Source organism: Rhinolophus ferrumequinum, chromosome 14 (genome assembly GCF_004115265.2).
Source record: "Rhinolophus ferrumequinum isolate MPI-CBG mRhiFer1 chromosome 14, mRhiFer1_v1.p, whole genome shotgun sequence".
NCBI lineage: Eukaryota > Metazoa > Chordata > Mammalia > Chiroptera > Rhinolophidae > Rhinolophus > Rhinolophus ferrumequinum.
This window is the reverse complement of record NC_046297.1, coordinates 71,570,923-71,598,296: the sequence shown is the minus strand read 5'-3', so window position 1 is coordinate 71,598,296 and position 27,374 is coordinate 71,570,923. Positions and strand designations below refer to the sequence as shown.

The 27,374-nt window shown below is 62.0% G+C and overlaps 2 protein-coding genes across 4 annotated transcripts in view; one reads left to right on the top strand and one right to left on the bottom strand.

Annotated features, from left to right (window-relative positions):
- The window catches only part of LOC117033754 (maestro heat-like repeat family member 5), a 46,207-nt gene extending 39,293 nt beyond the window's left edge, over positions 1 to 6,914 (top strand). The window contains exons 26-31 of the mRNA XM_033126017.1: positions 4,177 to 4,353; positions 4,929 to 5,084; positions 5,807 to 5,929; positions 6,062 to 6,164; positions 6,417 to 6,491; positions 6,817 to 6,914. Coding sequence (XP_032981908.1) covers positions 4,177 to 4,353; positions 4,929 to 5,084; positions 5,807 to 5,929; positions 6,062 to 6,164; positions 6,417 to 6,491; positions 6,817 to 6,914 — 732 coding nt within the window. The remainder of the gene's footprint in view (positions 1 to 4,176; positions 4,354 to 4,928; positions 5,085 to 5,806; positions 5,930 to 6,061; positions 6,165 to 6,416; positions 6,492 to 6,816) is intronic.
- Positions 6,915 to 9,822: 2,908 nt separating this feature from the next.
- PTP4A3 (protein tyrosine phosphatase 4A3) lies at positions 9,823 to 22,068 on the bottom strand. Of its 3 annotated transcripts, none has more exons than XM_033126058.1 (6): positions 21,895 to 22,068; positions 16,610 to 17,569; positions 14,255 to 14,347; positions 12,074 to 12,204; positions 11,385 to 11,459; positions 9,823 to 10,382 (listed from the first exon to the last, which is right to left on the bottom strand). In XM_033126058.1, the coding sequence occupies exons 2-6, from the start codon at positions 16,712 to 16,714 to the stop codon at positions 10,265 to 10,267; spliced, it is 522 nt and encodes a 173-aa protein (XP_032981949.1). In that variant the 5' UTR covers positions 16,715 to 17,569; positions 21,895 to 22,068; the 3' UTR covers positions 9,823 to 10,264. The 3 variants fall into 3 exon arrangements, with proteins under 3 accessions (XP_032981949.1, XP_032981948.1, XP_032981950.1); XM_033126057.1 differs by lacking the exon at positions 21,895 to 22,068 and adding an exon at positions 20,286 to 20,567; XM_033126059.1 differs by lacking the exons at positions 14,255 to 14,347; positions 21,895 to 22,068 and adding an exon at positions 20,286 to 20,567.
- Positions 22,069 to 27,374: the final 5,306 nt, after the last annotated feature.

Below are 27,374 nucleotides of genomic sequence, written 5' to 3'. Positions count from 1 at the left end.
TCCTCACTTCAGCTCCAGTGCCATTGGCCAAGGGTCCCCGGAGATGCATGGAGGCTGAGAGACCCATCTCTTTCTGGGCACCCCTGTGCCCGCTGCAGCAGGCATCGTCTTAGAAGGAACAAGGGGCAGCTGTGCACGGGCCCAACGGTGCCCAGTGTGGTCCTGCCACTCTCCTCAAGAGAAGGGGTCTGCACACCTAGTCCAAAGTCTTGGTTTCCCATTGTCATGTGAAAATCACATTGAAATTCTGGACACGATTTTCAAGAATGGCCTTGTCATACGGGAACTCAGCTCCCATTCCCCGCACCAGAACGCAGGATATGGGGAGGCCAAAAAGGAACACCAACGGAGCCATGGATGGGGGAGTCATACCACAATAGTCTCCCTGACAGCTGGGTTGGAGACACAAAAGCAAATATCCGCCAGTACCCCAACAAGGGGTCTCCCTGCACCTCAGTCTTGCTGGCAGCCGGGCAAGACACAGGAAGTAGGAGCCACATGATCCGCAATCCACCATCCACTCTTGCTAACCCCACTTGCTAGCCACAATCCGCCCTCCGCTTCTCTGCCAACCAACCAACCCCACTTGCTAACTGCAATCCGCGCTTGCTAGCTCAGCCACGGCAGTTATATCAGTGGCTACTGGCTAACAGCTGAGGGCCACCTACTACCCGAGCCAGCACCTTCCCACGTGAGGCGGAGAGCCTGGAAACTGCTCTCTGGGACTTTGTCCCCACACGCCACCCCTACAGGGTCTCGCCTCACAATCTACGTGACAAGCGTCTTCCACAAGTGGTCCTGTGTCAGGAACCCAGCTCACGAGAAAAAGTTTCAGTCCAGTTCAAGTAATGTCCCAGAAGGTGTCCCTCAATGTCCACCTACTTTCTGGGCACAGCCAGACTTCCTGGGCACAGCCAGGGTTTTCACATATTCTCGACAGCGGCCGGTCAAGACACAGGAAGCAAACATCCGCCAGTTCCACTACATGGTGGTACGTTCCCAAGCAAACAGTCAAGCGGTCCATCAAATCAGGGATGGAAGGCAATTCCCCATAGTCCACAGTCATTCGCCAGGGCTGTGCACCGGCCCCACAATGTGTGCCCTCTCTGCTGGGCAAGAGCTCCAAGTCCTCCCCAACCTGGGGGTGAGGGACGACCTTGACCTCACCCGCATCTCCCACGGAGGACTCAGCAAGCGTTTCCTCCTGGGACTACAAGTCCTGCACCTGGGCTGCCTCAGCAAGCACTTCCCAGCCCACACGGCCGCAACGACCTTCGCTTTCTCCGGCCTCTGCTGGTTGGAGAACCATCCATGTCCTCCCACGCCTCCATGGGGGTCCAACTCCCAAGAACCGCGGCCACCGAGCACCACAAACTGTGTGGGGGCCACATGTCCTCCTACCCAGAGTCAGACATCATTCCTACCTGGTCGGAATCGGTTGCCACGCCAGGTGTCCGAGTGGGTGGAGGCCTCGGTGTCAGATGTCCACAACTCTAGGAGCCCACGGCAGCAGCAGACCACCAAATGGAAGACGACACTTGCTTTGGCCAACAGGGTGGCGTGCCATCCGGAGGCTCGAGAGGACCACCAGTTCAGCACGAGGTCACCTTTCTCCCAGACAGATCGCGTCTCCTGCTCCGGGCGCCGCTCCTCGGCTCCTCACGGGCTTCCCGAGACTGAGTGTTCACACACACAACCGCTCCAGCGCCCTTCGGAGAGCTTTGGCCGGCACCGTACCCTGCTCGCTGCGCCATGGGTCATGTGGGGTGTCATGTGGGGTCACTGGTCCTGTTCCCTGCATAAGAATGCAGGATATGGTGAGGCCGAAAAGGAACACCAACAGAGCCATAGATGGGGGAGTCATACCGCTATATTCTCACTGGTGGTGGGTTTGGAGACACAGGAAGCAGGAGCCACACGATCCGCAATCCACCATCCACACTTGCTAACCCCACTTGCTAGCCACAATCTGCTTCTCTGCCAAGCAACCAAGCCCACTTGCTAACTGCAGTCTGCCCTTGCTAGCTCTGCCACGGCAGTTACCAGTGGCTAATGGCTAACAGGTTACAGCTGACGGCCAACCAGTCACAGCTGACGGCCATCTACTACGTGAGCCAGCACCTTTCCACGTGAGGCCGAGAGCCTGGAAACTGCTTTCTGGGACTCCGTCCCCGCAGGCCTCCCAGCCCTTTTTGTCCTTGCTGGAAATTGTGGGGTTTTTTTCTTGACAATGCTATCAGCGTAAGGCGTGTGTATGAATGAAATATTGAGTGGAAAATGGAGCAAATGGAGCTATCAAGTGAGGCACCCAGCCTCCCGTGAGCAGCCTCCCCCCTGCCACCGACCTGAAACCACTCTTGTCCAGCTCACCTGTGACCTCCCCCAGTGGTCACTCTGCTCATCTTACCAGACCGCCCAGCACAGGTGGCTGGGTGACCTTTCCGTCCACTTGGCCTCAGGACACCTCACCACTTGAAGGTGAGCGCCTTCTCGCCGGCACAGGTGTCCCTTCCTGTTGCTGGCCTCTGGGGCTCCATCTCCCCCTGGGCCGCTTCCCCATTGCTCTTCCCCTTGGTGGTCTCCTCCAAGCTTCAAGTGCCATCTATTGCCCGATTGCTCCCAAATCTGTATCCCCGCCCTGGTCCTGAACTCCAGCCTCGATTACCTAACTGCTGGGATCTTTGCCACATCTCAAACTGAACTCTTTGTGCCCTCAAACAGGCTTCTCCTGCAGCCCCCATCTCTGTTGATGCGACTCCCCCTCCAGCTGCTTCAGCCCCATACATGGGGTTGTCCGGTCAATCAACAAATCCCACAGGACACCCAGCACCTGACCCCTTCTCCCACTTCACGGCTGCCCCCACTGAAGACACCAGAATCTGCCCCCACCCGACCATTGCAACCCCCTCCCTGGTTCCTTTCTCCTCCTCAGTGATTCTCCCCCCACCGGAGCCAGTGGGCACCTGTGACGAGTGATCAGCCTCCTGTGCCCACAAACAGGGCAGGTGTGCTACTCCCCAGGTGTTTGTCCGCGCGGCTCCCGCTGCTGCAATGCTCTTCCAGCACCTCTTTGCAAGAGCTCGCTCAACTGTCACCTTCTCAGTGACATCTTTTCTGATCTTAAAGTTTTATAACAGCCACCCCTGCCACCTCTGCGCTCGCCTGTCCCACCCCCACCGCCCCTCCTGCTTTATCTCCCCTCTTGTCACTTGTCACCCTGGGACACACACCATGCTGTGCGTGTTTAGTTTAGTTTCTGGCCCTTCCCATTAGAATTCCATCCTGTGGCCCTGTCCACTGCTGGCTGCACCCAGTAGGTGCTCAGAAAGTGTTTGTTGTTGCTACATGATTCACTTGCTGAAAATGAATTTAACGTAAAACCAATCAGAGCTTAGGAAGCCGACAAACCTGCCTAAAACTTGTTTAAAAGTTGTAAAAAGTCACCCTGATTTGCACACCAGTCACTGAGAAGCGTCCGGACGGCAGGAACCATCCACTGGCCGACACACTGATTTCCCACAGTTCATCTAAACAATTCAGGAACGCACTGCAAGCAAGTGGAACAGACAGAATTGGCCAAAATCAATTCCGTTGTTTTTCAAGTGGGATAAAAATGGAAAATGGTCACTGCAACCCAGCAGGCCTGAAGCTACCACTGGTGCCCCCACCTCCCTGTGATGTGAGAAACCGTTGAGTTCAGCATGTGACGGCTGACCGCTCTTGTCTCATCCAGGCCCCCAGGTCCCCTCTGAGCCATGGGGGCGCCAGGAATGGGGGCAAAGGCAGGGTGGGGTGGAGGAACGGAGGGGTGGTTCCAGGCTTGTGACGGGTCCTCTGGCCACCATGGGGACAGAAGGAAGGACTCGGGAGCCAACTAGCATGGGGTTAAAACTGCCTCGACCCCCGAGGACCCAATGGGCTGTGAGGAGAGCCCTGTCCAGGGCACACAGCTCCTGGCATGCAGACCAGGGCTAGAGGCACAGGTCCCACTGTGGGGACCCCAGCGGGGTGGGGGGACAGTGCTGGGCAGGTATTCGGGGGCAGTGCAGGTGCCCAGGCCAGGACAGGGCTCTGGAGAGGGACAGTGCAGGGAGAGCCTTAGATTGTTCTTGGTCCAACAAGCAGGGTGGGAGCGAGGTCCTGGAGCCCTCGTCCCACCGCCCCTGCCACCCCCAGGGAAGCCTGCTCCACGGACAGCTGCCGCCCTTCCTCCACGGCTTCTTCCAGAACAGCGAGCCGGTGGTGGAGCGCGTCATGGGCACCGTGTCCGACGTGCTGCACCGCCTGGGCGCCTGCGGGGTGGGCGTCCAGGGCCTCAGCATCGCCATCAACGCCCGCTCCTTCTTCGATGACGTGAGTGTGCCCTGGGCCGGGCAGGGCACGCCCTACTTGTGCCCGTCCTGGGGCCCCCTTCCTCAAAGGCAGGGAGGACCCCAGCCACCCTTGTGCTAGGGTGGGAGATGGAGGTCCAGGGCGCTACCGGCGTGTGTGCCCGCGCAGGTGGACCGGGGCAGACGCGTGGACCCCAGGTGGCACTCAGCCGTTCTCCACGGGGCTGAGTCTGCACCAGCATTCAGTCTCCAGCCCTTCCTGGTGGCCTGAGTGCTTACAAGCACTGTTCTCCCTTCCCTGGAAAATCAGGGGATAAGTCCCACCCCCAACTGCACCTGTGACACTTGAGTTGTCGGGCGTGATTTTGAGTGTGAGGGAGTGATGAGTTTAGGTCCTTGAGGATGGCCTGGGACCCAGCCTGGGAGCCCTGTCTCAGGAGGGAGGCACCACGCTCCCCTGGGAGCCCTGAGCCTGGGTGGAAGGGTCCTGCTGAGGAACTGAGCCCCACCCCCACAAAGGGGCGCGGGTTCCCAAATTAGGTAGAGGTGGGGACCCCCAGGAAGGTTTGTCTGCGGTTCTGAGCCCCTGTCTTGCAGGAGCGTGACAGGATACGGGCAGCGGCCATGGCACTGTTTGGGGACCTGTTAGCAGCGATGGCAGGCAGGGAGCCAAGTAGCCTGCGAACCCAGGTGTACCAGAGCATGGTACCCCTGCTCCTGCACCTGAAGGACCACTGTCCAGCCGTCGTCACGGTCAGTGCCTGCGGATGGGCCTTTGCCTTCGTGGGGTCCCACAGGTGGCGGGGACGTCAGGAGGCTGGGGGTCTGCCGATGGCAGTAGGGCTGCCTCAGGGTGATGGGTGCCCCTAGGGCAGCGGGTTTGGCTCCTGCATTGGTTTCCCTCTCCACAGTCTGCCTCGCCATGTGCGTGTACACACACAAACACAAGCACACAATCATCTGCCCTCCCCATGCACACGCACACACACACACACACATGCACACATGCAGCTGTGCCATCTGTGCAGGCAGAACCTAGTCTGTTCTGCTCACTGCTATGGCCCCAGCACTGGCACATGGGTCTCAGGTTGTTCATTAAACCCGATGAAGTGTGGATCAAGTCCTACTGTGTGCCAGCCCTACTATGTGCCAACCCGTGAGCCATTCCCAGACCACTAAGACACAGCTCAGCCTTCCCAGGGCTCTGGCCATCGGGGAGATGGACATGAAGCGGCCAGTTCTAAAACAAATCGGAGAGTTGCCTTCAGTTCAGCCAGGGGCCCCAGTGCTGCAGCCCAGGGGCGAGGCTTCCCCAGGGGCCAATAAGTAGGAGCCGAGGGTGGGTAAGATAGAGAGCAACAGGGGAGGAGAGTCAGGCAAAAGGCGGGCAGTCCGCAGTGGGAAGGAGCTGGGTTGCCGCACCAGCCCCACGGGTGGTCCTCGGGCTCAGAGACCCCTCCCCTGCCGCCCTGCAGCAGGCCAAGTTCACCTTCTACCGCTGCGCGGTGCTGCTCCACTGGCCGCTGAGGCACACCATCTTCTGCTCGCTGGCCTGGGAGAGGGGCCTCAGTGCCCGCCACTTCCTCTGGACCTGCCTGGTGAGGGGCCTGGGGGCGTGGCCGGGACACTGGGCTGCAGCTGGGCAGGGAGGCAGGGCGGGGAGCTGGTGTGCCAGCCCCAGTGACGAGTGAGCGACGGGCGCACTATCCCCCCCCGCCCCCCCCGGCCAGATGGCCCACAGCCAGGAGAAGTTCAGCATCCACTTGGCACAGGCTCTCAGCTACCTGCAGAGCCCCCATCGCCACATCAAGACCTGGGCAGCGCTCTTCATAGGTGACCGGGGCTGGGGGGGCTCGGGGGGCCCCAGGGCTGCCCCGCCTGAGCCCCTTCCCCTCCCGGGCTCAGGCCCACCCACCTATGCCTGCCACAAGTCTGCATCTGGAGCGAAGGGCCCACTAGCAAGAGAAGGGAGGTGGGGGGAGGGGGCCTTGGAGGGGCACAGTGGGTCTGAGCCCCTCAAAGAAGACACGGCCCCATCCACAGGCCAGCGTGCTTCTCCATCCATCTGTGCCTCCTTCTGCGCAGGTTACACCATCTGCTACCACCCCCAGGCCGTGTCCCAGACAGTGAATGACGCGGACACAAAGCTGCTGTTGTGCAGTAAGCAGCCCCGCCCCCGGCCCCCCATACACACCCTCCCACCCCACTTCGGGCACCTGTGAGGGGCGCTCCCCACTCCACTTGAGGCCCTAATAAAGCCGTGAGTGGGCTGCCAAGCGTGAGGGGCCATGAGGGGGTGGGGCTGGGGCCAGGAAGCCTCCCCCACGGCCTGGAAGGGGGAGGAGGTAGGGCCTCAGCTGTCCTGCCACCCCCACCCCACCCCAGGCTGGAATGAAGGGGCTGCTCCCAGGGAGCATGCCCCCCTCTTCTGCCTGGGTTGGGCTGTGGGGTCACCTCTGACTGACTGGTCCCTCCTCTCCTGAAGCTTTCGAAGATCTCAAAAAAGACCAGGAAGCTGGCATCCGGGAATTCGCCACCAAGCAGTTCTCCTTCCTTCAGGAGGTGGCAGCCAGACCCCAGTGACCCCCAGCATCCTCTCTCACCCTCTGCTTCCCCTGTGCCCACCGCTTGGTCAGTCCTGCCCTGTCTGCATACAGCTTGATTGCATAACATTTTTCCATTTGAAAGAAAGATCTAGATTCAACAAAGAATCATCATAACTGTCGCCTCCCTGCCCACCCTCCCATGGGCCCCCAGGGAACTGAAGTCAGCCTAGGAGACACTGGTGGGACTAGGGCACAGGGCCAGGCCTGGGATATGGGACAAGTAAAATCTGTCCGAGGCCCTGCAAATGACAAACCGTCCACTCACGGAGGTCAGGTGGACTGTACTGACTGGAACCCAAGTCACCTCCTGCCACTGTCCTGGGCGCTGAGAGGGCACAGCAGGGGGGCAGCGTTTGCCCTGGAGCTCACGGTTGAATGGAGCTATTCGCCAAGGCACTCCCCCCAGTCTCCAGCTCAGAGGTCTGTAGTCGCTGAGCAGCTGACAACGAGGAAGGAATCCCTTGGCTGGTCTCCCTCAACCTGGGGTCCCCAATGTCTCCCTCCACTCTCACCTCTATCCTCCTGAGCCCAGTCAGGGCTGGCACCTGGGTTGGCAGCAGAACCAACCTGGGCCCAGAGTCAGACCTTCCCAGTGGGGCCTGGCCCACCTGGATGAGCTGTGTGGCCTCAGCTGTTCCATCTGTAAAATGGGTAGTAAGACCTTCCTCCCAAGGACTCTGAGGGCTGAGCCCAGAGTACGTCCCTTCCTGGCAGGATCCCCAATTCCCTAGCAGTCACCTGAAGACACACCTGACCTTTAGCCGGTCCTTCCTCCTCTCACCCTCAGTTTTCCCATATGTGAAATGGGCCCTTCCCTGGCCTCATCCTCAGGCTGTCTGTCTCGGGACCAGACCAGCTGGCTGCCCCTCCAACAGCGTGCTCCAGCTCAGCCTGCTCACCTGTCTTTTCTCTCCAGTGCCCACACTGACACCACCACACTTCAATCAAGCCATTCCTCCCCCTGGAGCATCTCTCCACCCTCACCCACCTCAGGACCTCCACACCACCCCATTCTTCGAGGACCAGCCTACATGTCACCCGCCCTCAGCCCCTCCTAAGGCTGGGCGTCCCCCCTTACACTAGACAAACTCTTAACCTGTCACCCCACCCCATAGACTGTGAGCCCCTCGGGGCAGGGACGCACGGGGCTGGCAGCGGGGAGCCCCACACCGGGATGGTGGGTTGAACAATACAGCGAGCTCCGTGGACCATGCACACTTACTTGCATCCTCAGACATGTTTGGGGGACGGAGGAAGTAACCACTTGGGAGAGCTGGCAGCCCCTTCTCCACCCAGGAGCCCAGAGGAGGAGGAAGTGACTGTGCCTCTTTATGGGTCCCCATCTTGTCCCCTGACCTCCATGGGCACCCACTGATCCTCTCCTCTAACCCCTGGCTGGGGGTGTGTGCTCCTTTGGGACCAAGGGGCTGGGGGGGAGGGTCCCTGTGGTCCAGCCTAGTGGGTGTGGTCTGGGTAGGAGCCATCTCCCCTTAAAGGGGGGCTTCCCTGGTCTTACCCGTCAGCTGCCCTCTGGGCAGGGGGTGGGCAGGCCACCTCCTTGTTGCCCTCCAGTCCATTCTCCCTCCAGAAAGTCTGGTTCAGTCAAAGCTTGGAGCTGGGTAGGCCTGGACCCGATGGGTTCCTGGAGCCAACAGTGACTGGACAAGACCCTCAGGGAAACTGAGACTCAGAGAAGCTGAGTCTGCCAGTGTGTTGGGGAGGGGGTAATTCCTACCTAGCAGGGTGGCTGGGTCCAGAGCCAGGCACACGGGAGCTGTCCCATTAAGGGTACCAGTGGTGACAGTTCACTGCAGGCCAGCCACAGAGAGCCAGGGACAGAGACACAGCCTGTCCCTAGTGGCCACCTACCCAGGGCCATTAGCAAGGCACAGCCCACCCAAGCCACCCAGGGCCCATCAAGTACTAGCAGAACGAGCCCAGGAGGGGGACAGCTGCCCCAGGGGACATGAGCCTCAGCAAATGCCTTAATTGTGCCTCAGGCATGAGGTTCACCCTTCTTGGACCCACCACCTCCCCTGGGAAAAGGAGGTGGGTGAGCCCCTATCCCAGAGTGGGTGTGGGTGGGTGTGAGGTGACTGGAAGGAGGGGCAGCGGCAGGCAGTGCAGGGGGGCGATGGCCTGGACACTGGGAGACGGGTCAGTAAAGGCCTCTGGGCAGTGTCCAAAGGTGAGTGCCAGGGCCTGGGAGGCGGGCCCTGGGGCAGACCCCCAGCCTCTCCACTCCCATCTGCCAGCCCAGCCCTGGAGCCCTCCTCCCAGCTGTGCCGCCACCCTCCAGGCAGCTTTTCCTCTGTCCAGGGAGGGCCAGCCCCCAGCTCTGCGAGAGCCACACACAGGAGTACTGAGTGTGGCAGTCCATGCCCTCAGGTAGGCCGGGGCTGCCTCATACACACTCAGACCTGCTCACCCTCTGGTCCCCGGAGTTACCTTCTGCCCCTCTGGCCTCCCATCCCTGCCCTGGGCTGACGGGATGGCATGTCCCAACCCAAGCTGTCAGCCAGCATCACCTGCTCCCTTCTCTGGTTCTTGAAGGCTGAGATAAGGACACCTGCGGGGGGCAGGATAGGAGGCCACCCTGCTGAACACAAGGCCCCGGGGAATCAAGGGAACCCACCCGGTCCTGCAGAGGGGCACAGCTGGTGACCCAGCGTCTCCTCCTAATGCCCCAGCTCCCAAAACACCAACATGGCAACTGGCGGAGCCCACGCCTGCTGAATTAGGGACATTCCCTGTCCTTAAGTCAGGGGGCGCAGGGACCCAGCATGGACACCAGGGGGAGCCCCGGTGCAGCCGGTGGGTCCTGAACAGTGGCCCTGCCCCCACCCCGAGGCCCTGCACCCACTGTCAGAGCACACGCAGTCAGAGTTCTGTTTTATTGCCTTTGAGTGTCCAAAACATCTGACCGCCCCCAGAAACAATCATTTAAGGAGCTGAGAACAAGTCAGGAAGAGGGGCCGCAGAGGACGAGTTGGGCCTAGTGGTTAAAAAGTACACCTGCCTCCCTCCCCCCAACAAATGGGCCAGAGAGGAGAGCTGCGGGGGTGGTACAGAGAGGGTGATGGCACAAGGCCAGGGACGGGCCCCTGACTAAGCCTCAGAGAGACACACAGAGGACACAGAGACAGAGACCCAGGGCATGGGGACAAGGGAAGGATGGGTCTGAAAAGAGGACGATGTGGGCAGACACAGGGAGACGGCGACAGCAGAGGGTCGTGGGTGGAGTGGACCCCTGGAGGCAGGTGCACGGAGGTGCTGGAGAGAAAGGCGAGATGGAGGCCCGGCGGCCCCGGCAGCTGAGGTCCTGAGCTACATGACACAGCATTTGGTCTTGTGCGTGTGTGGGTCTTTGAACCGCAGTCTCTGTTTGGGCCGGTATTTTTCCAGGTAGGTGAGCTGCTTACTGTTGATGGCTCCACGCCGCTTTCTGGGGAGATGGGACACGGTGGGGATCAGGCAGGACCCAGGCGTGGCCACCGGCCCTGCTCCAGGGCGCTAGAGGCCCGAGTCCCGTCGGGCTGAAGCGGGTCCTCGTGGTCACCAGAGCCCATCCTACCTCCAGGCCTTGCTGAGCTGTTGGCACTGCCAGACTCACCCTTCCCGGTCACCTGCTGTCATCACTGATGGCCTTCAATCCACCTGGCCATCACTTCCTCAGGCCGACTCCCTGATCTCCTTAGTCCCACGGTCCCCACCCTCCCAAGGCCGCACCCCATCCCCAGGCCGTGGGGTCCTAGAGGACCACCGAGGTACGGCTGGGTGTACCTGCTGTCTGGGAGGGAGGGAGGGCGGCGAGGGATGGGGAGGGCCTCGGGGTGAGCGGGCACCTAGGGCTGCCCACCAAGCACTGCTGGAGGGCATCCGTTCCCTGCCCACGACCTCAGGCGTGCGCATGGACTTGAAGTGTGAGCAAAACAGACAGATGTCTGCCCGGCAACGCTTCAAGAGCCATTGTGTAGCTCCACAACGGCTTTCTGGCAAAGCTGGAAATGGGGCTGCCCCCACGGACAGGTGACATGACAGGACATGCCTGTGTGGTTGTCAGTCGCTAGGGTTGGGGCCTGCTTCTTACTGCAGCACAGCACAGCCTGTCCTGAATCACACGGCCTCGGGCTGAGGGAACCAGAGGCCCTGGAGGGGGGACCAGCCCGGCCTTCACCATAGCCTCCCCTCACTATATTCCTCGCCCCTGGGAGCAGACCACACAAAGGGACCAGTCCTCACTCAGGGCCGGGAGGGCACATGGGACTGGGGGACACCTCAGAGGACACCCTAGGGCCCGCTGGCAGGATGCCAGGCTGCTGCAGGGTGGGTAGTCCCCTTAAACCCAGACCCCCAGGAGCTCATCGACTGTCCGCTCACCCCTGCCACCCACCCGCCAGCCGGCCGGCCACCCACCCACCCACCCACCCACCGGCCGGCCACTCACTGTCGGATGAACTGGATGGCGTCTTCATACTTCATCCCACTCTCGATGAGAGCCAGTGCCACAAGCACGGGAGCCCTGGGGACAGACAGCAGGGTCATCCAAGCCTCTGCACCCCCACCCGTCCCCTGACAGGCCACCTGCTGAAGACGCAGGGCCTACGCCTTCACCCGTCACCACAGGCCACTCGGACCGCCCCAGAGCCCTTCATTCCCCTGTAGAGGCCTTAGGCTCAGACCTCAGCTCCACCACCTGGGTCCAAATCTAGTTTCCTCCTAGCCCTGCTGTGTGACCTCAGATGCGCCAGGCACACTCTGCTGGGCTCAGGTCTGGCCCCAGATAAGAACTTGATACAGGGTTATCAACCCCACTTGGCCGGTCTTCCCTCTGCAACCTGGATCACTTCAGTGAAACCCAGGCTGTTTGGTGGGGGTGGGGTCTTTGTGTCTGGGGAGGGTCGGGCCTGGCAGCTCCTTCCTGCTCAAGTGCAGGGACAAAGTTGCAATCACAGCAGAAAGGAGTGGGGGTCGGACCCCAGGAAGGACTTCCTCCCTGGGAGGCGGCGGCGGCCCATGTGGGAACCCTCCGGAAGGAGGTCATGTGTGATGTGGGCTGAGCACCCACATCCGAGAGCAAGTCGGGCCACAAGATCCCCAAGCACCAGCAAGCCCCCCACCCCCACCCCGACTCACCGTCCCAGGCCTGCCACGCAGTGCACAGCCACGCAGCTGCCAGGGTCATCGCAGAACTTGGCCCTCAGCAGACTCAGCCAGTCCTCCACTACCTTGCCAGGGGGGGGCGCCCCATCGTCAAATGGCCAGTCCTGCAGAGGGAAGCCGACCGTGACGACCCCGAGCCGAAGGTGGGGGGACAGGCAGAGCCCCACAGGGCAGGACACTCTGAGAAGCACAGAGGGTGCCGAGAGCCCACCAGGGTGAGGGGTAGCAGGCACCAGGGCAGACAACTGGCTGGGCACGAGACTGGTGAGCCGCTCGTCATCCTCTCCTCTCACTTCAGCTGTCCCTTCTCCAGGACGCCTTCCTGAACACGCTGTCCTTTCTTTTGGGAGCCCTCCTCCCCATCAGCCCACTGTGACTCTGGGCTCACAGACTGACCCTCAGCAGCCTGAGAGGTCCTGGGTCAGCAGGCCCTAGGGGTCTGGTCGTAGCTGGCACAGTACCTCCCTGTGTCCCCAGCCTTCAGCAGGGCCACACAGAGCAGGCCCGGCCCAGGGACAGGGAAGGAGTGAAGAAAGTGCTGCAGGGCGAGGACCTTCGGTCTGTGACACAGTCAGTTACAGCTGGGACCTTTCCAGAGGTTCCCAGTGGTTAATTTGATTTTGAAAATCAGCTGTGATGCCCACCCCCACACCCCGCCCAGCGCCTTGCGGGGGATGAGGCGCGCCCTCAGGGAAGGGCCCAGCCCCGGGCGGGCACTGTGTGAGGACGGAGACACCTAAGCCCTGGTGAAGCAGAGTCACGCGGGCAGAAGGGACTGCTGCAGAATCCATGTCATTGGCCCCAGGGGTGAATCTGCATGGGCCGACCAGGGTCATCACATCCCATACCCCGTCTCCAGGTATGGCGACACCTGGACGAATCTGCTCTGCCGGCTGCTTTACATGTAACCCAGATCCTTCCTGCTGCTGTGGCAGGAAGGGAAGCCACTGACTCACTGTGCTAAGGGGCACTGCATATGTTTTTATCTCAAGTTCTTCCAAGCACCCACACTTTAGACGTAAGGACCTGGGCCCACAGGTGCATTCAGGCCAGGCCTGTCTGCGTCTGAAGCTCCCACTCCTCCCACCACTCCAAATGGCCGAGCAGAGGTTATCAACAGTGACACCTGCCAATGACAAGGTCCTTGCACAGAAAAGAGTGGCTAACGGTCCTCTGGCGCAGAGGTGGCTGAGGCTCAAGCAGAGCTGGATGGGGACGGCTGGGCACCCTTCGTGCCTCCAGCTGGAGTCGGGGCAGCCCTGCGCTGGGGAGGCCCCATGAGACCCTCCAACAGGGACATGCAGCACAGCCACCCACCTTCCACTTGGACACAGGTCCCCAGGGCCAGGGGCCAAGGAAACAGCCCCACAGGTTCCTCCCCACTGCCGCCCCAGGGACCCACCAGGTGCACCAGCCCCACCCTCTCCGCAGCACCTGCTGCCCAGCGACAGGGCCCCAGACACAGGCAGCAAGGGACACATGAGGCCCTGGAGACAGGCCCAGACCCAGGCCCAGACCCAGAGGAGCCAGCCTGGAGCCGCCCAGGGCCCTTCTCTGCCCCGCACTCACTCGCAGACCTTAAGTGGCCATGGAGTCTCAAGCCATCCTCAGAGCAAGGCCACGTCGCCACCAGGCAGGGCTGTTGGGGTCAGAGCCCCAGCCCCTTGACGGGGAAGCACCCCGGAGGAGGTATTATTACTGAAGGGCCACTCGTCAAGCAGTCCCAGGTCTGCGGCAGTCTGCCTGTGGCCTCAGACAGCCAAGGAGCCCAGCCTCAGTTTCCCCACAACAGAGCCACACGGGGAGACTGCACTGCAGCTGAGAAGCCGTGGTGTCTGCCAGCCCTGGCACGCGCAAGGGCCTGGCTGCGTGAGCCGGGGCTGTGCCAGTGAGCACAGCATGTGGTCCCACCTCCTGGGCCAGGCTAGCCTGGGACAAGCACACCCGCTCTAGAGGTGGAAGGAGGCCACGCAGGGAGCAGGTGACTCCCTCCAGGTAACAGGGCCCAATGCCTGGGCCTCCTCGAGATGTGTCCAAACACACACGAGACCCCGGCACAAACATGGCCACGCAGGCCTGCCGCACAGCACGCTGCAGGCCGAGAGCCCCGCCCCCCGTGGCAGCAGCGCAGCCACCAGCACCACCAGCCCTCACCACGACGGTGATGCCGTCCTTCTCCAGCGGGGCCTTGTCGTAGGTCACTTCACACACTCGCACCACAGTGGTGGCCCCGTACTTCTTCAGGTCCTGGCAGGAAGGGAGGAGGGAGAAGGCGGGGCTGGGCTGGGGCTGCAGGGCACAGGGGTGGGGACCCCGACCAGGGACCCCCGGGCAGGGCTGTGCCCCACTCAACAAGACAGAAAGACCGAGGCAGAGCGGGAACCGCCAGTGGGGGACTTTCGGGCTCCATCACTTGCCGGAGGCAAAGTCTTTCCTGATGCTTCTGGGGCAGCTATGCCTTGGCCCACCCAGCACTTCACCTCCCTCCTCTTGAGTGCTCAGGACCCAGGAAGACCCCATGTTCCAGACAGAGCTCCTGGGTCCCCAGGCAGAGACAGGACACCACCAGCCCACACATGGGCCCAGCGTGACCCCAGCTCTGAGCAGCCCTTCCAGCCAGAGCATGAATGGTCCAGCCAAGGCACATGTCTGTCCAGACCCCACACTGCGGCCTTCAGTCTGGGAGGAGCAGGTCTCAGTGGGCAGGAGGACCTCAGAGCAGGGAGAGCGGGCACGTGCTGAGGTGGCAGCAGAAGGGAGCCAGGACCTGCACACCAGCGGGAAAGCCCCAGGCTACCAGGGAAAGGTCAGGGTAGTTTGCAGCCAGGCCCAGGATATTTATACCCATGGTGGAGGGGGGTCCCCTCTTCCAGCCACGTGCAGGGGCTGCTCCCACCCCACCTGCTCCCAGCAGCTATTTTGGGAGTGGTGAGGAATCAGCTGCTGGACCTTGCTTGTCATGTGACACGGACACCGTACATAATGAGGGCAGAGCAGAGCTACTCTAAGAATTCAGGAGCAGGAGGGGGTAAAGGGTTCTGAGACGGTGGGGGCACCAAGACCCCTCAGTGCCTTCAGCAGAGGGTGCTGCCACCCAACCCACATCTGAGCCCTGACTCTAGTCATGCACTTTGCCCTGACCCTGGTCACACACTGAGCCCTGACCCTAGTCACACACTGAGCCCTGCTCCCCGTCACAGGCTGAGCCCTGATCCTGGTCACACACTGAGCCCTGATCCCCGTCACAGGCTGAGCCCTGACCCTGGTCACAGCCTGAGCCCTGATCCTGGTCACACACTGAGCCCTGATCCCCGTCACAGGCTGAGCCCTGATCCTGGTCACACACTGAGCCCTGCTCCCTGTCACAGGCTGAGCCCTGATCCTGGTCACATACTGAGCCCTGACCCTGGTCACACACTGAGCCCTGACCCTGGTCACAGCCTGAGCCCTGATCCCCGTCACAGGCTGAGCCCTGAACCTGGTCACTGGCTGAGCCCTGATCCTGCTCATATGCTGAGTCCTGACCGTGGTCACACGCTGAGTGCTGTGCTCCATCTCTTCCCAGATCCTGCTATTATCTCAAGGGTCTCAGCTGTGAGAGGGATAAACCCTCTTCTGTAGGACACCTGGCTTAGTGTCCATGATCCAGGTCCCCTGATGGCAGAGTGCCCACTGTCTCCCTCTTCAGTTTTCAAGGTCCTCTCATGGCTGAGTCCCTGTTTAATTATAACAAGCTCCCACAGGGGCTTACCGCACATTGGAGAAACAAGGGGCTGAGGTGCTGAGGCCTCAAATGGCCCTACACAGTCGCAGGCTTTGCAAGCAAGAAGCTCTGCAGAGGCCAGGCTCTCACCAAGCCATGAGGCGAGCTGCAGGCTCTGCAGACACATCTGGTCATATCTGCTGGAGCTACGAGCAGCACACATCTGCCTGCTTACTCTCCGGGATATAGTGGCCACCCTGTGCAGGGGCCAGCTCAGACCCTTTCCCAGCCCCTCCTCACACAGACATCTGTGCCCTGAAGCCTGTTCTAACCTGTGGCTTCCCCCAAGATCCCTTGGGCTTCCTGCAGGTAGAGCTGGCCATGGAGCTGGCCATGGTCCTGGCCTCCAGGCCCGCTCCCCACCTGCCTCCAGCCTGTTTCAGCAGCCATTCCTCCCCTGGGGGGGCCTCTCCCTCCTCCTTCCTGCTCAGCCTCTGCAGAGGCCAAACAGCCTGCAAAGGACTCGGGGCAATGCCCACTGCTCATCCTAGCTCCGAACCAGCCTCTACCCACGCAGCGTGGAGTCCACTTGTCCACATGTCAGCCCCCAGTGACCCCAGCTGATCCCCCAACAGTCCTCACCCCCGAGCTCCCCAGGACACTCTTACGTCCACCCTTCAGGGATCCTGTAACCAGGGTGACATTTTTGCCCACAAGTGCAGAACTTGGGATGACAGCTACAAATCTCTCTCGGGAGGCTGAGGGTCATGTGGCCAGGCTTGCTGGACTCCTGCCAGCCCACTCACCTGTATGAAGGTGCTGAGAGTGGCGTTGGTGGGGTTGTGTGTGATGAGGAAGCGCATATTCTTGTAGCTGACCTCCACGGGGGCCGGCCGGTTCATGCGTGCCATGGTTCCTCCCCACGACGGGGCTGGGGACACAGATGGGAGGAGCCCCCGAGCCCCCCAGATAAGAGGAAAATGGGATCCCTGTGCTTGTCCAAGAGAGGAAATGCTTTTAAAAAACCCGCCCCCCACACCCCGCACAAATATTGTGCAAATACTCAGGAGGGGGGAGGATGCCGCCTGGTGCTTGGATGGTTAAAAAAGAAAATCCAACTCTAATTAAAAAAGAAAAGGAAGACACAACCCCCCAGAAGTCAAACGGGCCCGTCCAAGCTCCTGCCTCTCAGAGACGAATAATTAGAAGAGGTCAAAAATAAAAATAACAACCAAAAAAGTCAACAAAGAAAACCTTAAAAAGCCCAGAATAAATCTGGCCGTCGTGGCCGCATCAAGCACTGTCAGCACAGTGTCTGTCACTGGGGACACCCTCTCTGCATCGGGGAATGGGCGGACAGCCCCCTTCACTCAAAGGCAGGCCCCAAACACCCAAAAACAAAAAAAAAGCAAAACAAAAACAAAAAAGCAAAACGAACTTGAACTGAACCAAGAGGGCCTCCTTGGAGTGGGAGGCACAGGCGGCGGCCGAGGCAGCAGGCGGGCGACTCTGGCACAAGGGCCTCTGTCACGTTACCCCATCGGGGCACGGCGAGTACTGGCAGGACGCAGGGGGCTCAGGCGGCCCCAGGCCGGGCAGCAGAGGCCATCGGCGGTTGAGGGCAATGGTGAAGGCCAGAGGCGCGGCGCCCTCCTTAGCAGCAGGCCCGGCAGCAGGCGCGGTGGCAATGCTGGGCACGGCAGCACTCCGAGCTGACCCTCCAGACCCTCTCCATGGATCCCAGGCCGGTCAGCAGCAGGCAACGTCTGGGGGCGGGGAGGAGAAGGAAATGAACAGAACAGGGCTCACCAAGAGCCCCTGCCTCCTGCAAGGGCCGTCAGCCTGCCCGACCCCCACCGTCACGGCGATGCTTTCCCGGGGCCCTGCTGCGGTAGTGTGCCGAGGGAGCAACTCTCCTTAGGCCTCAGTTTCCCCATGTGGGCACAGGAAGGACAGCTCCTGCCAAGGCTGACCCAGGGCCCTGAAGTGACCAGACAGCCACCAGGACGGAGTGGAGAGGGACAGAGGGAGGGAGGGATTTTAGGGTCTCACACACACACACACATCCTAGGATAGAGCTGAACTCCAATACACGGAAGTCCAGGCGGTCTGTGGGAACAGAGGCCTAGCACCCTGAGCCAACCCCTCCTGTGATCAGCGGATACCCCACCTGCACCCCAGAAGAGTCCCCCTGTCCTTTGCGGAACTCTGAGCCCAGGTAATTCTGGGGAGGCCTGTCCTCAGAGAAAGGGGCTCAGGCATGGAGGCCGAAGTGCCGGGCACAGTGGGTGAGGGAGGAAGGCCCCACTCACAGCCGTGAACCACGCTGAACGTCTCCCAGGAGCCCCGTGGGCACCTCTGTCTCCGGTCAGCCTCCACCCCAACCCGCTGTCTCCACCATTTGCCACAGGGCTGCCAGGCACAAGGGTAAACAAGCCGGGAGCTCAGAGAACCAGGACAGACCACAACAGCCAAAGGGCCCGCCGCCAGGCAAATGTCAAGGCAATGACAGCTCAGGTGGCCAGAAGTGGGGTCACACTGTGACAGGGCCCCTGGGAGTGACACTGCCGGGCCACTGAGGCAGCCATCAAGCACCTCCACACCTGTCTCTCCCCCTCTGGGCCTGAAAGGTCCCAGGCCAGAGGCCGCAGCAGCACCAGCCTCACTCCCACCCCCACAGGCGGCTGGGAGACCTTAGGCATGTCACTGGCCTCAGTTTCCCCATCTGCACAATGAGGGGCCAAACAAGATGCCCCCTCCAGCCACTGGACTAGACACAAGCCCCACAACCAGCACTCCTATCTGCTCACCTGGCAAGGTTCTCCACGCCCCAACCCACCACCTCTTACCTTTGCCCCCACCCCTGCACCCCGTTGTCTAGCTGCCCGCTGGGTAGGCTGTTGCCCTGGAGCCTCAGCCTGGATACAGGAAGGACCCAAGGCCTGGGACCCCCAGATACCTAGGGGCCAGCTCCACCGCCGCTCCTGGGCTCAGGGCAGGTGCCACATCTCACACCCCTCCCCTTGCCACGGTCCCAGGAGGGTTAAATGGGGGTGTGATGCCCCCGGAGGAGGATAAAGGCCAAGAGAAGGAATCCTGTCCTGGTTCGGCTGCCCAGCCTGAGCCGTCCGAAAGCCAGCTTCTGCTGGGAGCGCAGGTCGGGAAAGGCAGCTTTGGGCACCCCAACAGCCAGCACACAAACACCTGTGCCTCCTGGGACAACAGGATGTCCCCATGTGCACATGTGTGTGTTTACCAGAAAGCAAGCAGGAAAAAAGGCCCAAGGAAGCCACAGGACTCCGGGCCTCCCCCTGTGGGGCTCACCACCACCTCGCCACCCACAGCCACTGAGCACCTGGGGAGATCCCGTGGGCAACAACAGATGGCATGGCTCTGCTGCCCAGTCTCCCTGGACAGGTCCTCAGGGCAGAGGGTTGCGGGGCGGGGGGGGGGGGGGGGGGGGGGGCGGGGGGGGCGGGGGGGGGCCCAGAGCCACCCCACACTACTGTCCACTTGAGCCTAAAGTTGTCATTTGTCAGTGGGGTCAAGGGTGAGACTGGCTGCGCTCAGGGGTCAGGGCGCAGACTAGAATGGGGTCAGGGGTCTGGGCCAAGGTTGGTCCAAGGTCACTGCGCAGGCTGGGGTCTTGCCACCCATCCCGCTGTCTCTGCAGTCTAGATCTCTCAGCTTCTGGTGGGAGCCAACAGTGATCCCCACACTTCCTGACCCCCGGTGCCCCACGTGACTCAACCTGGCCTTAGGGCCCTCCCTCCTCACCACCTCCTCAGTGAGGTCACTGAGCAGGGTCTCCAGGCATGGCCCACCCAAGTCCACCAGCCACCACCCCCACGCCCAGCCCCCTTGCCAGGAGCCCAATGCCCCTCCCTCTGGCTTTCCTGCCACTGGCCTACATCCCCCCTCCTAGGACCTCAGCTGGCCCCCTCCCCTCATGGCACTGAGCCGTCTACCACGTCCAGAACAACCGTCCCTTAGAGACCCAGCAGGAGAGGCCTCCTCACCGCCCCCATCTGGACATGAGTGAACAGACCAGGAAGAGATACAGGACCTTTCTAGTGCTCCCTGCTCGGGGTTTCTCAAGCTCAAGACCGGTTTACGAGGAGGAAACTGAGGTTCAGGGAGGCTACCGCCCTCACCTCTGGTCACAGATGGCTACGGAGCTAGCAAGAGTTTAAATCCAGAGGGTTTCCGAGGGGGCCAGCCCCTCCGGACCTAGAACTCGGTGCGAATGGGGGGAGGCTAGAGAATTAGGGCTCCGTGGGGTCCCAGGAGTGGTAAGGCGGGCTCACGGGAGTATAACGGGCAGGACTGGGCCCGGGGGGGCTCAGGTGGGGGCCGCCTGGCCCCGTGATGGGTGCGCCTGGGGCGCGTGCGGGCTGATTCCGAGAGGTGCGGCCACCTCCCTGGGGCGGGGCTGGGGTCCTCCCGGCACGCCCCCCGCCCACTCTGCGTCGCCTTGCTCACCGGCGCGCGCGCACGTCCCGCCGCCGCCTCCAATCGCACGGAGCCAGACCCGACCGAGGCTGGGAGACCCAGAGCGCCGGGCGCCTGCTGTCCGCGGATGCTCTGCCGGCCCCGCGGCCCAGAGCTATTTATAGCGCCCGGGCATCACGTGGGCGGGGTGGCCGGTGACCGGCAGGCGACCCGGCTTGTTGTGGCTGCCACACCTGCCGCCTAAATATAACCGTGGGCCCGCCGCGCCCGGCAAACAAAGGGGCGGTGGAGGAACGAGCGCGGAGGAAACGCCGCGGAGGAAGGGGAAATGCAAGAGGAGGGCGGCTCGCTGGCCGCGCGGGGCGGGGCCCCTGGGGGCCGGCGCGCCGCCTCCCGCGCCCCCGTGTGCGCGCTGCCCTAGAACCTTCTGGGGCTCCCCATGGTCGCATCGCACGGGAAGGGTCCCACAGCAAGGGGGCTGCACGGGGGCTCTGGGCTGCGGGAGGAGAAACGGGCTCCCAGGTGGACCCTGAGCACAGGTCAAGGCCTGGACGGAGAGCTCCCACTGTGAACATGGAAAGGAAGGTGCCCGTGGCCCAAGTGGGTTAACGAGGCTGACAGCCCCAAGGCGAGGGTCCCCGGCCTTGCCCAGCCCTGAAGTCGGTCTGCTGACTCCGGCCTCGGTCTGAGAACCCCTCCACTTCCTCAGCACCTACTGTGTGCCACACACAGCCGTCCCTCACGAATCCTCACAGCACCCAGGGAAGGGAGCTGCCGTTACCCTCCCCCACCCCCAGTGTGCAGGTGAGGAAACCGAGGCGCCGGGACTGGGAGCCCACACGAGGTTCCGCGGGAAGGTGGGATTCACCCAGGAAGCTGTCACCACATCCGCTCAGCCTCCAGGCTCAGCCGCCAGGCTCTGCAGATGCCCCTCCCCGGCAGGCGCTCGGTGACATTCCCAAGCAAAGCCCTCCCCAAGGTCCTGGCTTTGCCTCCAGGGAGCACCGTGTCTGGAACACCAGTGCGCCCCTGACTGAGCCCCAATAGTGAACTGATATCACAGTCACGCCGTACCTGCCCTACCAGCCTGGAAACCCTCGGAAGTGGGGAAGCAGGGTCGGAAGACCCCCTCCCCCAGCACACAGGGTCCCTGGAGGCCTCTCCTCGCTGGGAACCCTGCTCTGAGCCCAGCTCCCAGACAGCCAGCCTGACCCCTGCAATCAGCGGTCAACACCCCAGGGGCAGCCAGGGGAGCTGGCCCCGGGCCTGGTAGAGAATACAGCCATCTCCAGGGCTCTCCCCACACACTCAGAGAGCCATGCCTATGGCCCTCTCACCCTTCCACCCTCGAGCGGGTGAGCAGGCAGAGGAGGTAAAGACCGGACACCTGCACAGGGTGCCCCGAAGCAGCCCTACCCACAGACACGCCCCGACCAAGCCAGGGGGCCTGCCAGTTCAAGAAGCCAGTGCCATAAGCTCCCAGGCAAGGGCTCCTGCCCTTGTGTCACCACCGAGTACCCAGGCCTCGGCCACCACTGCACTCCCACTCCAGTGCTCTTCGTTCCCCGATTCCAGCAGCATCTCCCTGAAAGAGAGTTCTAGGCACTCAGTGCCCCACAACCTCCCGTCTACTGCTCACTGCGGTTCTGTGCCCTCGGGCTCTGTGCCAGACACTGCATATCATGAACAGGACACGTCAGCCACCTTGTATGGATACAACACAGCAGCTCAGAGATGTCCAGGGACTTGACCCAGTCACACAGTCAGGAAGCAGGAGAACCACAGTTAGGGTTGAGTTTCACTGACCCGCAGGGACCCCGCTTATCCTGGCTCTGGCCCTCTGGGAGACAAGGACCTCTGGGGCAAGCAGCTTCTACCACCAGCTGGTGCTCATCCGTCCAGGTGAAAGGTCCCATCAAGCTCAATGAGCTTGCACCCAAGACCACCCTGCTGCTCGGGCTGCAGACCTGGGCCTCAGCATCCTTATGCTCCTCGCCTGGGGTATCCACTCTGGCCAGGCCTTGGCGGGGGGGGGACGGGGGGGGGCACCTGCTGCAGCTGGCACAGTGCCAAGCCCTTCAGAGAAGCCTATTTTTATCAGGGCAGGAGCTGTTCCTGGAATCCTACCAGAGCAAGCCTAAGTCCACACACTGCCGGGAGGGGAGACCCAAGCAGACCAAGCCCTCACCCACCCCCCAGGAAACCCTCCCAGAGCCCTGCCCCCCCTGCACCTGGCAGTACCGAGGGTCCAGTCCCCCTCACTGCTCAGGCGCTGCTGCCTCCCTTCCCCTATCCCTCCCCTCTCCCTTCTCCCTTCAGACACATGCCCTTCCCAAAGGGGAGTGGCCCAGCCCCAGAGAAGGCATGTCCAGAAGGAGGGACGGAGAGGTTGTCCATCCCACCCTGCCTCCCGCACAGGGCCTGGCACCAAGCTGGCCCCCCACTTGTTTGTGGAAGGAACAAATGACCCAACGTTCTGGGCAGAGGTCCAGATCTGGGCAATGTCCAGAACCCATCACGGGATCTCAGCCCCTGAGGTCCAGAGGAACCTCAAAGGTCACCTACGCCGTCTAATCCCCAGCTTGCACACCCCAGCTTGCTCACTACTCCTTGGCAGCACCTTCCGCCTTTGGGCAGCTCCCGAATTACCAGCCCCTCCCTCTACTGCCTCCTGAGTGCCCACTGCTGGGATGGGGCACAGCAGTAGGAAAGCTTCTGAATGGAATAAACCAGCTGAGCAGACACTGCAGAGTTGGGGGATCAGATGGTCAGGGAAGGCTTCCTGAAGGAGCTGGCAAGCAGGGGAGAGGCAGGCTCTGTGGCTAGAACTGCACCATCAGGGCTTCACCAGCTGCCCTGATTCCCTGTGTGATTCGGAGCCACCGCTTGCCCTCTCTGGGGCCCGTGGCCTTCTCTATAAATGGAGACACTGCCAGGGAGGGAAGCCACTTTCCAAGGCGGTGCCCGACTGTGACCTGGAAGCAGGGCTGTTGGGAGCTGGCTGCGGTTTCCACCCGGGCAGGCACCTGTTCTACCCGCCGGGATCTCGAGATGGAGAAGACACGCCCTGGAGCTCAGCTGCTGACCCTCAGCGCTGCACGGGTTTGCCCTCGCCACACGTGGCTTTAATGGTGCCCTGTGGGGCATGGTGCTGACTTGCCAACCTGTGTCCTGCCTGCCAAGGCCAGCCTGTCAGGCTGTCACCACCGAAGGCCCAAAAGCTGTAACTGCCACCTTCATGGGTGGGCAGGGGCAGTAGCATGAGCCGGGCCCTGCGACTCTTGGTTTGCACACAATTGTTACCAACCGAGAAAGATACTTCCAACCCCCTCGGGGGGTTATTAAAACCAGGATAACAGCAGATGACGATCTAAGCTGTCAGTTATTAACAATAAATGTAATAGTGGCAATTAACCGCTTCTGGAAAACCCGCTTTTTGGTAGAGCCTAAAAATGGTTGGGGTCAAACAGATCAGAAGCTCCTCCGTGGATTCTGTGGAGCGGTGGGCAGTCTGCGCCCCTGAAGCCCCACTGATTTGTTTTGTACAAGCGGGCTTAACATGGCCCCATAGGTAGCTGTAAGGTCAAAAGTCTACACTAGAGCAGGAGAGGCAGGCACCTGTTCTGCCCGCCGGATCTCAAGATGGGCAAATCAGCATCTTGACTGATGGTTGTGCCAACCATGAGTGGAGGCCGGTTCCAGCCCCAGCACCACCAAGGGCACATGGTGACAGGGTTCCCTGAGGCAGCCCATGCACACGGGTTATCCTGGAGTGATTTTCCACAGCACCTCCTTTCACTCCCACACGTGACAACCAGTGATCAGTGTGCCGTCTCTGCATTACGACCCTCATCTAACAAAGAGGCCTGGGCAGAGGGGCTCCATAACTGTCAAAGGGCAGAAGAGCCAAGCTGGTCCCCACGCTACTGTGACCCCATCCTGCCTCCTGACGGTGCAGCCGGCCGAGAAGGGGCTGTGCAGCCAGCAGTCCTGGCCACCCTCCTGTCCCACTGAGGCCTGTCCCACACCTGGGGAGGCTGGGGGCCCAGGACAAAACAGAGAGCCTAGGAACAGACGGTACATTCCCACATGGTCCGGCTGGGGCTCTGGAAGGAAACGGCTCCCTCATCCCATTTGACAGGAAAACAGTGAGGTCCCGGCTGAGCTGCCAGCATGAGCTGGAAGGCCTGGAGACCCCTGGCCCTGTGGCTCTCTTGAGGTCTGCCCCAGGGGTGGCCACACCCAGGCCTCTGGCCGGCCCCACCTTCCACACCCCGGCCCCCCCACCTCAGGGCCCGCTGAGCCCACTGGGAGCCCTCAGACACTCACCCTTATCCCAAGTGCCGGGATCCCACGGTGGCTAGGACCCCAGCCTGGCTTTATCCCTGCCCGGCTGCCCGCCCTCCCACGTCAAACGCCCCAGGGCTCCCGCCCACCCTACATTGACAGGGAGGTGGGAGAGAGGGCAGGGGCAGCCCCTGAAGGCTCCCGCCTCCGAGAGCAGCCAGCAGCTGGGCAAGGGACTGGAACATGGGTCTGAGGTCTCAGCGGGCACCCAGGCCCCGGGAGGAGGGAGGGAGAGCCCCTCCCCCACTAGGAAGGGCTCTGGGGCCTGCAGGGGGCAGGACAGTCCCTAGGGCCCTGTAACCATAGCCTGCCAGAGCTGGAGGGGACAGGAGGGGGCAGGAGATGCAGGCACAGAGCCAGCGGGGAGGGGAGTCCAGCCACCAGCGCCAGACCTTGCCGCTGATGGGGGTGCAGCCTGGGGGCTTCCCAGGTCTCTGGTCTGGGTCTCCCTGCCTGCTGCAGGCTGGAAAGGGGGTCCCAGGGCCCTTTGCTTGCTGGGGCGTGGCTCACTGTACCCCTACCACTCCCACCTGTCCACACAGAAACTGCCTGCCCCCAACCTAAGCATCAGCCCTCCCCTCCCTTGGGGGGGCCTCAGGATCTTCCTTGCAGGTAGCAGCCTGGGTTTTCCCAGAGCGCCCTGTGAGCTCCAAGGCATTCGGTTCATCCTGCTGCCGCCATTTCCTCCCCAAGGAAGAGGGAGAAGGTCAGCTAGTGGGGTAATTAGCCACCCCACCCAGGCCTGGGCTCCAGCACTAAGGAAGTGGTGCCCCCACCGGTGTGGGAGGTGCTGTTCCTGCCTTCCAGGGCCAGGGTCAGTTGGCCCTGCCCCCACCAGGATGCTGCCCCAGTCATGGTGACATCGGGAAGGGTGGAGCCCTCTTCCCCCCACCATGGGGTATCGGGCTGGGGGGTGGGTATCTCAGCCCAGCACAGCCCCAGTACTGTACTTCTTGGAGGCAGAAAAGGGAGGCCACCAAGAAGTCCATCCTTACGCCTGCAACCCCGCAGAGCCTGTTATTCTGGAGTCTGTGGTGTCGGGCTGGGAATTCCACCGCCCCACGACACTAGACAGGAGGCGCTGAGCTTCTAAAACCCGTCCTGGCCTCGGCACTAGCCCTGCACCCACCGTGCCAGGCGCTTTCCTCCTGGGCCCCATTGGACTGGCAGCGACTGCTGGCACCGTGCAGCACACCTCCCAGGCCCCTAAAGGGGGTGCCCAGAATGGGCGTGCCATCCCAGCAGGACGTGGAGTTTCAAGACCCACTTGGAGCTAATGGCCTCTGAGAGGCCCTCACACCCCCAGACCCCCAGCTCAAGTCCTTCCAGGAACTCGGAGGCCTCCAGGAGGCCCCCATCCCAGCCTCCACGAAAGTACAGGGCCCCCCCAGCTCAGCAGGCAGCGCCCCACCCCTCCCACACTGTACAGTGGGACCCTCAGCAGACCAAAGGAACACTGGGGCACAAACAGGGCCCCAGGCCGGGCCTCAGAGAACTGGGGTGGGGGCTGTGGCCCTCACAGAGGGTCCATGTGGCCCAACAGTCCCTCTCACCAGCCAGGGTGAGCTGACCCACCAAGTCCCTCCCACCAGGGGGCGCCACAGGGGCCCTCAGCAAATACAGGACGAGACCAGCGCCAAGTGCCCAGTGGGACGCCCATGGCAACGAGACAGGCCTCCTGTGGCTGCCTGGCTGTGCGCCGGGGGCTGTCTCCTCACATCTCTGGGCCTTCTGAGTCGCCAGCACAAAGTGGGAACAATGGGCCATCGCTTTATAAGGAGAAAACAGGAACTACACCCCGTAGGTACCTAGCCCGGTGGTAGCCACAGCTGTGTCATGTGGCCTGGAGGGCAGGGGATGGGAAGCACGCCTAGTGGGTGGTCTCCACTAAGCCTGCTCTGCAGCAAGGATCCCAAATTCACTGGATTCAATGCACCTGCCTGAACAGAGCTGGGCCACGGGCCCTAGCCCCCCTCCCTGGAGGAGCAGCTATGGCTCCTGCTCGGGACCACTGCACAGTTCAGTGACAGGGCCCCCTGAGTGGGGGAAGGGCCATCAGATTGCAGCCAGCACCGGGCAGGTGATGCAGCCTCTCCCTTCTGCTCGGGGCGCTCCCTAGCCCCACCTGAAGCCCAAGACCACTAAGGGTCCACGGCAGGAAGGGGGTGCGACATCACGAAGGTAGCAAGGGCCACTGGCCGAGGTCCTGGTAGACCCACGTCAGAGGGGCCGGCGGGAGCTGCGGGAAAGAGCTCTGACCTGGCCTTGGGAAGCCACGTCCAAAATAACCGGCCCCACCACCCTGTGAGGACTCAGCCAGGCGCACGTAGGCCTCTCGGTCCCGGGTGCTGCCAAGCTGGGTGCAGAAGGTCACAGCTATTTCTGGGTCGGCCTGGCAGCAAGACGCAGCCCCTCGGCGCCCCCAAAGAGCGAGTGCAAGAGGGGCAGCCGAGGCCCAGTGAAGCAGGTCACTGTCCCCAAAACACAAGGTAGAGGAGCTTGCAGTTCCCCCCAAGGTGCCGCGGTCCAGCTGGGGGACCCTGTGCTGCTGGCCTTTCCTCTCTGAGCCATCTCCCTTGGAAAAAAGTGTGTGGGGACAGCACGGGTGAGGGACACGCTGTAGCAGTGGCCAAGCACATGCCCACATCACCCCATCTGATCCCTTACGAGGAAGGGCCTGAGGTGCAGAACAAGGCGGGGCCGCGTGGCCCCACGCCGGGCAGCCCCTTCCTGGGCATGACGTGTGTGCCCGCACCCCACCACCCAGGCTCT

Bases quoted from the DNA above. Each gene is read 5' to 3' on its own strand.
- PTP4A3 (XM_033126058.1), bottom strand. From the start codon at position 16,714: ATGGCACGCATGAACCGGCCGGCCCCCGTGGAGGTCAGCTACAAGAAT. The intron at 12,205-14,254 runs GTGAGGGCTGGT...TTCCCTCTGCAG, and splicing joins AGGACGGCATCACCGTCGTG to GACTGGCCATTTGACGATGG. The intron at 11,460-12,073 runs GTGAGTCGGGGT...GTCTGTCCCCAG, and splicing joins TGCGTGGCAGGCCTGGGACG to GGCTCCCGTGCTTGTGGCAC.